Genomic DNA, 12,500 nt, shown 5'->3' with positions numbered 1-12,500 from the left:
GTTAAATAAGTGTCAAAACAAGTTAGCGGAGTGTCAGGTGGCCTATACATTGCACAGATTACAATTGACTTAAGGTTTCTAACCTGAAGATTTATCCATAGCTGATGTAAGCCACTGTCTGAGATGTTTGAAATGTCATCAAGAACCTTCACCTTGTAGGTTTGCCGGGCGTAAACGCCCACTCCGCCGCCTGGCTTGGTGTTTCGATCAATCCGATAGAGGTCGTAACCTGGGATTTCTAGTTCCAGGTCGGTAATAGAACTGTTTAGCCAGGTCTCCGATAGAGTGAGCACGTCGAACTTGTTCTGCGAGATGGTATGTTTGACATACTCAATTCCTGAGAAACTGGGTCCTTTGTCTAGGTCCTGAGTTGACAATGTGTCTCGCTTGGTCAGCGGGCTCTAGAAAGGCATACAAATGCAGACATGATTTTTTGTTTTACAACTAGTACATTTCATGTACTTGTAAACATTGAGGTGTATGACTTTGTAGAGCCCATAGACCAAGCGAGACATATTGTCCATTCAGGACCAGCTCTTTAAGAGTTCTAGTAGCTTAAATCTCCCGAACGGTGTTACAGAGGTCGTAGGTTCGAATCCTGCATCCAGTTGTCCTTTCGCCCGTTGCCAAGCAACTTGTATTCTATCCTTTCCACGGGCGAGTTACACCTTTCCATCATTTTATGTATTTGTTCCTATATGTTGTAGATGTTGATGAATGCACTGCTTCTTCACCTGTGTGTCATGTAAATGCTACATGCAACAACACTCTTGGTTCCTACAATTGCACTTGCAAGGCCGGATACGCTGGGGACGGAAAAACTTGCAGAGGTAAGAACACTTGATACATTTCAATCTCACAAACAAGGTTTGAATTTTGGACCCTAACCCCTCAAAGCTTTCTCATTTCATTTTCTCATTGTGAACAGTTTGAGAGTCACCCCTTCAAATTTCGTTTTTTCATTCTCAGCTTATCATTATCAATCTTTATCATCTCATTATCTTCATGCTCATGTATGTTCTTTCTCCTCCTCCCCTATCCCACTTCCGCATCATCATGATCATCATCGACGACATAAGTAAGCATTCTATTCAATTTTTTTTTTCTCTCTCTCTCTCTCTCTCTTTCCTGGTTCGTTTAATTTCGATATTTATCTTGTTCCATAAGATGCGCCCCCGCTCGTTGTTCCTTTGTCTTCGAAGATCTAAAATACGAACAATATAATTTTCAGACGGAATATTTCTTATTGCACGATTTAGTTTGTAGTATCGCGGAATATTTTTACGTCTTTTTGTGTCTTAAGCAGGATTCGATCGCGAACCTACGTCCTCCGTAACACCGGTCGGATGCTCTACCCATTGAGCTACCAGCTGCAGAATTCCTGGGAAACTGGGTCCTTTGTCTAGGTCCTGAGTTGATAATGTGTCTCGCTTGGTCAGCGGGCTCTAGAAAGTCATACAAATGCAGACATGATTTTTTGTTTTACAACTACATTTCATGTACTTGTAAACATTGAGGCGTATGACTTTGTAGAGCCCATAGACCAAGCGAGACACATTGTCCATTCAGGACCAGCTCTTTAAGAGTTCTAGTAGCTTAAATCTCCCGAACGGTGTTACAGAGGTCGTAGGTTCGAATCCTGCATTCAGTTGTCCTTTCGCCCGTTGCCAAGCAACTTGTATTCTATCCTTTCCACGGGCGAGTTACACCTTTCCATCATTTTATGTATTTGTTCCTATATGTTGTAGATGTTGATGAATGCACTGCTTCTTCACCTGTGTGTCATGTAAATGCTACATGCAACAACTTTCTTGGTTCCTACAATTGCACTTGCAAGGCCGGATACGCTGGGGATGGAAAAACTTGCAGAGGTAAGAACACTTGATACATTTCAATCTCACAAACAAGGTTTGAATTTTAGACCCTAACCCCACAAAGCTTTCTCATTTCATTTTCTCATTGTGAACAGTTTGAGAGTCACCCCTTCAAATTTCGTTTTTTCATTCTCAGCTTATCATTATCAATCTTTATCATCTCATTATCTTCATGCTCATGTATGTTCTTTCTCCTCCTCCCCTATCCCACTTCTGCATCATCATGATCATCATCGACGACATAAGTAAGCAATCTATTCAATTTTCTCTCTCTCTCTCTCTCTCTCTCTCTCTCTTTCCTGGTTCGTTTAATTTCGATATTTATCTTGTTCCATAAGATGCGCCCCCGCTCGTTGTTCCTTTGTCTTCGAAGATCTAAAATACGAACAATCTAATTTTCAGACGAAATATTTCTTATTGCACGATTTAGTTTGTAGTATCGCGGAATATTTTTACGTCTTTTTGTGTCTTAAGCAGGATTCGATCGCGAACCTACGTCTTCCGTAACACCGGTCGGATGCTCTACCCATTGAGCTACCAGCTGCAGAATTACATACATACATACGTTTATTTCACGTCCCCAAGGGGCTTTTCTGTGAAATACAAATACAACAATGAAATACAATAAAATAATTCTATATGAATAAAATTTAAAATGTGCTAAGAAAAACAAATGCCATACTAATGCGGTATTGGATAAATTCAGCTAGCTATCCATTAAGAGTCTTTTCTTATCAAGGTTTTAAACTGAGCTAACGATTGACTTAACTCAATTACTTGAGGTAGAGCGTTCCAAAGAGATACCATACGATAGTAAAATGATCTTTGGCCAGTTGCGGTTTTAAATAACGGTATATTTAACAGCTGTGAGTTTCTAGTTTTGCGTGTTGATATTGATGAACGTTTAATGAACTGATCAGATAGATACCCCGGAACAAGGCCATTCATGCATTTAAATGCCATAATTGAATCGCGATAATACATGTGTTGTTTCACGGGGAGCCAGTTGAGTTGTTTGAGAATGGGAGTAACATGATCGTATTTCTTTGACCCACTAACAATTCTACAGGCAAAATTCTGAACAGCTTGGAGTTTAGCAATGTTAGATTGTGAAGTATTGCTCCAGACTGAAGAGCAATAAAAAAGTTTACTAAAAACTAACGCATTGATAATTATAATTAAAGTGCGTTTGTCAAAACAATGTTTAACACGATTTATCTGGCCTAGTCGCGACATACAAGAAGCGACAGTTGCAGTGACATGATCGTCAAAAGTTAAACTTGTGTCCAATATAACACCAAGGTCTCTGGCAGCCTCCACTGGAGCAAGCTGTTTTCCAAGGAACGAAAGCTTGAAGTTGCGGGTTTTGGCGGCCCCATGCTTACTGCCACAAAGTAGGAGCTTCGTCTTGTCGGGGTTTAACAGTAACTGGTTATCGAAACACCAGTTACGTACTCTTGTGAGATCTTGATTTATTTCTGCGACAATACCTGATTGATCTTGAAGCCGGAAAGACAGCAAGAGCTTAGTGTCGTCCACGTAGCACTGGACAGAACAATGTTGTGGAACTGATGGCAAATCATTCATATAAATGCTAAAGAGGAGTGGCCCTAAAATCCTCCCCTGAGGCACTCCACTGGCCACGTGTAGGCGTTCCGATGATGCTGTCCCAATCGTGACAACCTGATAGCGAGCGGTTAGATAACTACGAAACCGCTGCAAAGCTAAAGGCGAGGCACCGATGTCCTGCAGCTTGACAAGAAGCAAGTTGTGATCTATACCGTCAAAGGCTTTGCTCATGTCAAGCAGAATTACCGCCGTCAAGTGCTTTTTATCAATCGCACTCAATATCATGTCGGTGGTCTGAATCACAGAGGTTTCGGTGGAGTGTTTCTTTTTGTTACCACTTTGTTTGGTAGATGAGCGGCCTTTAGAAGTTAGGTATTCCATAAGGTGATCGTGAGCCACTCTCTCGCACACTTTTGATAGAATAGGTAGAAGTGATATAGGTCTGTTATTATTGGCTATTTCGTGATCGCCTTCCTTGGGTATTGGTTTCACCTCGGCAATTTTCCACACATTTGGGAAGCAAGCAGTAAAAAGTGAGGTTTTGATTATTGAAGTAAGAGGGTACGAAATGGCTTGAAGGCAGTCCCTAATTATCCGTACAGGTATCTTATCGATCCCAGGGGCTTTGTTTGGGGCCATGTTCTTAAGAATAGCTTCCACCTGATGGCATTTAACAGGGGTAAAAGAAAATTGTTCGGATGTCGGGTAAACTCTTGCTTGAAAGGAATTTCGGCCTAATGTGTAGTTGCATTCAGCTGTGGCTGCCATCTCTTTTATCTTTTTAATCGTGTTTTCGCCGACACTTGAGAAGAATTGATTAAATTCATTAGCCACGCCTTTATGATCTTTACTGTTGCTTCTCTGAGCAGTTGACTTCTTTGGTATGCACGAACGGATCGATTTCCATATGCAGTTTGTATTGTATTTGCTGATTTACATGTTCTCTTTCTGCAAGCCGAATTTCTCTTTTTACCTCGCGGCAGCATTTCTTGTATTGCAGCCAGGCATAGGAGTTTTTGCTTTTCTTAGCAATTTTCTTCCAATTATCTCTTATTCTCATAAGCTCACGGATTTCCTCGGTGACATAAGGGTTTGGACGCCCACGTATTTTCATCATTTTGATCGGTGCATGTTTATCTAGGATATCGTTGAATAAAAAGTTAAAAGCATATGGTTTGTCCTCTGCATCATCAAAAATATCCAGCAAGGACCACGGGACTTCGCACATACCGATCAGCTGCATAACCCTTAAAACTTCTCCCAGTCATATATGTTAATTTACGGCGTTCCTTCTTTATGCGAAGAACAACATAGGGAAGATCATGGTCGCTTATTGAGCTTGGCATAACATTAGTTTCAATAACTTGCTGAGGGTTTGAGGTTATGATCACATCAATCAATGACTCGGTAGTTTTAGTTACGCGAGTAGGTCTCGAGACTAATTGGGATAAATTGAAGCTGTTACAGAAATTTGTCAAAGCGATGGCTCCTCTGCAATCCGGCTTAAGCATATCGCAGTTTCCGTCCTCGAGTATATATATCGGCTTATTTCGCAAGGAAGCAGTGATCAAAGTTGGAGTTAAATAAGTGTCAAAACAAGTTAGCGGAGTGTCAGGTGGCCTATACATTGCACAGATTACAATTGACTTAAGGTTTCTAACCTGAAGATTTATCCATAGCTGATGTAAGCCACTGTCTGAGATGTTTGAAATGTCATCAAGAACCTTCACCTTGTAGGTTTGCCGGGCGTAAACGCCCACTCCGCCGCCTGGCTTGGTGTTTCGATCAATCCGATAGAGGTCGTAACCTGGGATTTCTAGTTCCAGGTCGGTAATAGAACTGTTTAGCCAGGTCTCCGATAGAGTGAGCACGTCGAACTTGTTCTGCGAGATGGTATGTTTGACATACTCAATTCCTGAGAAACTGGGTCCTTTGTCTAGGTCCTGAGTTGACAATGTGTCTCGCTTGGTCAGCGGGCTCTAGAAAGGCATACAAATGCAGACATGATTTTTTGTTTTACAACTAGTACATTTCATGTACTTGTAAACATTGAGGTGTATGACTTTGTAGAGCCCATAGACCAAGCGAGACATATTGTCCATTCAGGACCAGCTCTTTAAGAGTTCTAGTAGCTTAAATCTCCCGAACGGTGTTACAGAGGTCGTAGGTTCGAATCCTGCATCCAGTTGTCCTTTCGCCCGTTGCCAAGCAACTTGTATTCTATCCTTTCCACGGGCGAGTTACACCTTTCCATCATTTTATGTATTTGTTCCTATATGTTGTAGATGTTGATGAATGCACTGCTTCTTCACCTGTGTGTCATGTAAATGCTACATGCAACAACTTTCTTGGTTCCTACAATTGCACTTGCAAGGCCGGATACGCTGGGGACGGAAAAACTTGCAGAGGTAAGAACACTTGATACATTTCAATCTCACAAACAAGGTTTGAATTTTGGACCCTAACCCCTCAAAGCTTTCTCATTTCATTTTCTCATTGTGAACAGTTTGAGAGTCACCCCTTCAAATTTCGTTTTTTCATTCTCAGCTTATCATTATCAATCTTTATCATCTCATTATCTTCATGCTCATGTATGTTCTTTCTCCTCCTCCCCTATCCCACTTCCGCATCATCATGATCATCATCGACGACATAAGTAAGCATTCTATTCAATTTTTTTTTTCTCTCTCTCTCTCTCTTTCCTGGTTCATTTAATTTCGATATTTATCTTGTTCCATAAGATGCGCCCCCGCTCGTTGTTCTTTTGTCTTCGAAGATCTAAAATACGAACAATATAATTTTCAGAGGGAATATTTCTTATTGCACGATTTAGTTTGTAGTATCGCGGAATATTTTTACGTCTTTTTGTGTCTTAAGCAGGATTCGATCGCGAACCTACGTCCTCCGTAACACCGGTCGGATGCTCTACCCATTGAGCTACCAGCTGCAGAATTCCTGGGAAACTGGGTCCTTTGTCTAGGTCCTGAGTTGATAATGTGTCTCGCTTGGTCAGCGGGCTCTAGAAAGTCATACAAATGCAGACATGATTTTTTGTTTTACAACTACATTTCATGTACTTGTAAACATTGAGGCGTATGACTTTGTAGAGCCCATAGACCAAGCGAGACACATTGTTCATTTAGGACCAGCTCTTTAAGAGTTCTAGTAGCTTAAATCTCCCGAACGGTGTTACAGAGGTCGTAGGTTCGAATCCTGCATCCAGTTGTCCTTTCGCCCGTTGCCAAGCAACTTGTATTCTATCCTTTCCACGGGCGAGTTACACCTTTCCATCATTTTATGTATTTGTTCCTATATGTTGTAGATGTTGATGAATGCACTGCTTCTTCACCTGTGTGTCATGTAAATGCTACATGCAACAACTTTCTTGGTTCCTACAATTGCACTTGCAAGGCCGGATACGCTGGGGATGGAAAAACTTGCAGAGGTAAGAACACTTGATACATTTCAATCTCACAAACAAGGTTTGAATTTTAGACCCTAACCCCACAAAGCTTTCTCATTTCATTTTCTCATTGTGAACAGTTTGAGAGTCACCCCTTCAAATTTCGTTTTTTCATTCTCAGCTTATCATTATCAATCTTTATCATCTCATTATCTTCATGCTCATGTATGTTCTTTCTCCTCCTCCCCTATCCCACTTCTGCATCATCATGATCATCATCGACGACATAAGTAAGCAATCTATTCAATTTTCTCTCTCTCTCTCTCTCTCTCTCTCTCTCTCTCTCTCTCTCTCTTTCCTGGTTCGTTTAATTTCGATATTTATCTTGTTCCATAATATGCGCCCCCGCTCGTTGTTCCTTTGTCTTCGAAGATCTAAAATACGAACAATCTAATTTTCAGACGAAATATTTCTTATTGCACGATTTAGTTTGTAGTATCGCGGAATATTTTTACGTCTTTTTGTGTCTTAAGCAGGATTCGATCGCGAACCTACGTCTTCCGTAACACCGGTCGGATGCTCTACCCATTGAGCTACCAGCTGCAGAATTACATACATACATACGTTTATTTCACGTCCCCAAGGGGCTTTTCTGTGAAATACAAATACAACAATGAAATACAATAAAATAATTCTATATGAATAAAATTTAAAATGTGCTAAGAAAAACAAATGCCATACTAATGCGGTATTGGATAAATTCAGCTAGCTATCCATTAAGAGTCTTTTCTTATCAAGGTTTTAAACTGAGCTAACGATTGACTTAACTCAATTACTTGAGGTAGAGCGTTCCAAAGAGATACCATACGATAGTAAAATGATCTTTGGCCAGTTGCGGTTTTAAATAACGGTATATTTAACAGCTGTGAGTTTCTAGTTTTGCGTGTTGATATTGATGAACGTTTAATGAACTGATCAGATAGATACCCCGGAACAAGGCCATTCATGCATTTAAATGCCATAATTGAATCGCGATAATACATGTGTTGTTTCACGGGGAGCCAGTTGAGTTGTTTGAGAATGGGAGTAACATGATCGTATTTCTTTGACCCACTAACAATTCTACAGGCAAAATTCTGAACAGCTTGGAGTTTAGCAATGTTAGATTGTGAAGTATTGCTCCAGACTGAAGAGCAATAAAAAAGTTTACTAAAAACTAACGCATTGATAATTATAATTAAAGTGCGTTTGTCAAAACAATGTTTAACACGATTTATCTGGCCTAGTCGCGACATACAAGAAGCGACAGTTGCAGTGACATGATCGTCAAAAGTTAAACTTGTGTCCAATATAACACCAAGGTCTCTGGCAGCCTCCACTGGAGCAAGCTGTTTTCCAAGGAACGAAAGCTTGAAGTTGCGGGTTTTGGCGGCCCCATGCTTACTGCCACAAAGTAGGAGCTTCGTCTTGTCGGGGTTTAACAGTAACTGGTTATCGAAACACCAGTTACGTACTCTTGTGAGATCTTGATTTATTTCTGCGACAATACCTGATTGATCTTGAAGCCGGAAAGACAGCAAGAGCTTAGTGTCGTCCACGTAGCACTGGACAGAACAATGTTGTGGAACTGATGGCAAATCATTCATATAAATGCTAAAGAGGAGTGGCCCTAAAATCCTCCCCTGAGGCACTCCACTGGCCACGTGTAGGCGTTCCGATGATGCTGTCCCAATCGTGACAACCTGATAGCGAGCGGTTAGATAACTACGAAACCGCTGCAAAGCTAAAGGCGAGGCACCGATGTCCTGCAGCTTGACAAGAAGCAAGTTGTGATCTATACCGTCAAAGGCTTTGCTCATGTCAAGCAGAATTACCGCCGTCAAGTGCTTTTTATCAATCGCACTCAATATCATGTCGGTGGTCTGAATCACAGAGGTTTCGGTGGAGTGTTTCTTTTTGTTACCACTTTGTTTGGTAGATGAGCGGCCTTTAGAAGTTAGGTATTCCATAAGGTGATCGTGAGCCACTCTCTCGCACACTTTTGATAGAATAGGTAGAAGTGATATAGGTCTGTTATTATTGGCTATTTCGTGATCGCCTTCCTTGGGTATTGGTTTCACCTCGGCAATTTTCCACACATTTGGGAAGCAAGCAGTAAAAAGTGAGGTTTTGATTATTGAAGTAAGAGGGTACGAAATGGCTTGAAGGCAGTCCCTAATTAATCGTACAGGTATCTTATCGATCCCAGGGGCTTTGTTTGGGGCCATGTTCTTAAGAATAGCTTCCACCTGATGGCATTTAACAGGGGTAAAAGAAAATTGTTCGGATGTCGGGTAAACTCTTGCTTGAAAGGAATTTCGGCCTAATGTGTAGTTGCATTCAGCTGTGGCTGCCATCTCTTTTATCTTTTTAATCGTGTTTTCGCCGACACTTGAGAAGAATTGATTAAATTCATTAGCCACGCCTTTATGATCTTTACTGTTGCTTCTCTGAGCAGTTGACTTCTTTGGTATGCACGAACGGATCGATTTCCATATGCAGTTTGTATTGTATTTGCTGATTTACATGTTCTCTTTCTGCAAGCCGAATTTCTCTTTTTACCTCGCGGCAGCATTTCTTGTATTGCAGCCAGGCATAGGAGTTTTTGCTTTTCTTAGCAATTTTCTTCCAATTATCTCTTATTCTCATAAGCTCACGGATTTCCTCGGTGACATAAGGGTTTGGACGCCCACGTATTTTCATCATTTTGATCGGTGCATGTTTATCTAGGATATCGTTGAATAAAAAGTTAAAAGCATATGGTTTGTCCTCTGCATCATCAAAAATATCCAGCAAGGACCACGGGACTTCAGACATACCGATCAGCTGCATAACCCTTAAAACTTCTCCCAGTCATATATGTTAATTTACGGCGTTCCTTCTTTATGCGAAGAACAACATAGGGAAGATCATGGTCGCTTATTGAGCTTGGCATAACATTAGTTTCAATAACTTGCTGAGGGTTTGAGGTTATGATCACATCAATCAATGACTCGGTAGTTTTAGTTACGCGAGTAGGTCTCGAGACTAATTGGGATAAATTGAAGCTGTTACAGAAATTTGTCAAAGCGATGGCTCCTCTGCAATCCGGCTTAAGCATATCGCAGTTTCCGTCCTCGAGTATATATATCGGCTTATTTCGCAAGGAAGCAGTGATCAAAGTTGGAGTTAAATAAGTGTCAAAACAAGTTAGCGGAGTGTCAGGTGGCCTATACATTGCACAGATTACAATTGACTTAAGGTTTCTAACCTGAAGATTTATCCATAGCTGATGTAAGCCACTGTCTGAGATGTTTGAAATGTCATCAAGAACCTTCACCTTGTAGGTTTGCCGGGCGTAAACGCCCACTCCGCCGCCTGGCTTGGTGTTTCGATCAATCCGATAGAGGTCGTAACCTGGGATTTCTAGTTCCAGGTCGGTAATAGAACTGTTTAGCCAGGTCTCCGATAGAGTGAGCACGTCGAACTTGTTCTGCGAGATGGTATGTTTGACATACTCAATTCCTGAGAAACTGGGTCCTTTGTCTAGGTCCTGAGTTGACAATGTGTCTCGCTTGGTCAGCGGGCTCTAGAAAGGCATACAAATGCAGACATGATTTTTTGTTTTACAACTAGTACATTTCATGTACTTGTAAACATTGAGGTGTATGACTTTGTAGAGCCCATAGACCAAGCGAGACATATTGTCCATTCAGGACCAGCTCTTTAAGAGTTCTAGTAGCTTAAATCTCCCGAACGGTGTTACAGAGGTCGTAGGTTCGAATCCTGCATCCAGTTGTCCTTTCGCCCGTTGCCAAGCAACTTGTATTCTATCCTTTCCATCATTTTATGTATTTGTTCCTATATGTTGTAGATGTTGTAGATGTTGTGAACAGTTTGAGAGTCACCCCTTCAAATTTCGTTTTTTCATTCTCAGCTTATCATTATCAATCTTTATCATCTCATTATCTTCATGCTCATGTATGTTCTTTCTCCTCCTCCCCTATCCCACTTCCGCATCGTCATGATCATCATCGACGACATAAGTAAGCATTCTATTCAATTTTTTTTTCTTTCTCTCTCTTTTTCCTGGTTCGTTTAATTTCGATATTTATCTTGTTTCATAATATGCGCCCCCGCTCGTTGTTCCTTTGTCTTCGAAGATCTAAAATACGAACAATCTAATTTTCAGACGGAATATTTCTTATTGCACGATTTAGTTTGTAGTATCGCGGAATATTTTTACGTCTTTTTGTGTCTTTAGCAGGATTCGATCGCAAACCTACGTCCTCCGTAACACCGGTCGGATGCTCTACCCATTGAGCTACCAGCTGCAGAATTCCTGGGAAACTGGGTCCTTTGTCTAGGTCCTGAGTTGATAATGTGTCTCGCTTGGTCAGCGGGCTCTAGAAAGTCATACAAATGCAGACATGATTTTTTGTTTTACAACTACATTTCATGTACTTGTAAACATTGAGGCGTATGACTTTGTAGAGCCCATAGACCAAGCGAGACACATTGTCCATTCAGGACCAGCTCTTTAAGAGTTCTAGTAGCTTAAATCTCCCGAACGGTGTTACAGAGGTCGTAGGTTCGAATCCTGCATTCAGTTGTCCTTTCACCCGTTGCCAAGCAACTTGTGTTCTATCCTTTCCACGGGCGAGTTACACCTTTCCATCATTTTATGTATTTGTTCCTATATGTTGTAGATGTTGATGAATGCACTGCTTCTTCACCTGTGTGTCATGTAAAAGCTACATGCAACAATACTCTTGGTTCCTACAAGTGCACTTGCAAGGCCGGATACGCTGGGGACGGAAAAACTTGCAGAGGTAAGAACACTTGATACATTTCAATCTCACAAACAAGGTTTGAATTTTAGACCCTAACCCCACAAAGCTTTCTCATTTCATTTTCTCATTGTGAACAGTTCGAGAGTCACCCCTTCAAATTTCTTTTTTTCATTCTCAGCTTATCATTATCAATCTTTATCATCTCATTATCTTCATGCTCATGTATGTTCTTTCTCCTCCTCCCCTATCCCACTTCCGCATCATCATCATCATCGACGACATAAGCAAGCATTCTCTTCAATTTTTTTCTCTCTCTCTCTCTCTCTCTCCTGGTTCGTTTAATTTCGATATTTATCTTGTTCCATAAGATGCGCCCCCACTCGTTGTTCCTTTGTCTTCGAAGATCTAAAATACGAACAATCTAATTTTCAGACGGAATATTTCTTATTGCACGATTTAGTTTGTAGTGTCGCGGAATATTTTTACGAGTCTCGCTGTAGTTTGGCAAGCCCGTAAGTGGGTAGGCAAGTTAAAAATAATATATTTTCCCCAGGAAATTATTAGTACAAAATAAAAATTCCGAAGGATTCTGGCCAAAAAAATGTATGCCTAGAGAGGGTCTGTGCAGGTAAGACTATCACAGATCAACTTTGAATTGAATTCCAAAGGAAAAAAAAACTAAAATAGTGAGCAGCACTCTGCGCACTGTATCTGTAAACCTTGTTTATTCTCCGACGCGTTTGGAGTAAGCGGTTATTCAGGCGATGGAAAAAGAAGTTCGGGTAAGTAACTCGCATTCAACTTGAAACTAGCAACAAAGCTTCTACCCAGAAGCATTGAAGG

The 12,500-nt window shown here is 41.0% G+C and overlaps 1 protein-coding gene across 1 annotated transcript in view; it reads left to right on the top strand.

Annotated features, from left to right (window-relative positions):
• Nucleotides 1-12,500, top strand: part of LOC138031954 (fibulin-2-like) — a 37,078-nt gene that overhangs the window by 23,418 nt on the left and 1,160 nt on the right. Inside the window, exons 5-9 of the mRNA XM_068879554.1 lie at nt 708-830; nt 1,749-1,871; nt 5,729-5,851; nt 6,766-6,888; nt 11,574-11,696. Coding sequence (XP_068735655.1) covers nt 708-830; nt 1,749-1,871; nt 5,729-5,851; nt 6,766-6,888; nt 11,574-11,696 — 615 coding nt within the window. The remainder of the gene's footprint in view (nt 1-707; nt 831-1,748; nt 1,872-5,728; nt 5,852-6,765; nt 6,889-11,573; nt 11,697-12,500) is intronic.

Source organism: Montipora capricornis, chromosome 14 (assembly GCF_036669925.1).
Source record: "Montipora capricornis isolate CH-2021 chromosome 14, ASM3666992v2, whole genome shotgun sequence".
In the NCBI taxonomy this organism is placed as follows: Eukaryota; Metazoa; Cnidaria; class Anthozoa; order Scleractinia; family Acroporidae; genus Montipora; species Montipora capricornis.
Note: the sequence above shows the minus strand (reverse complement) of the source record. Positions and strands in the feature narration are given on the sequence as shown.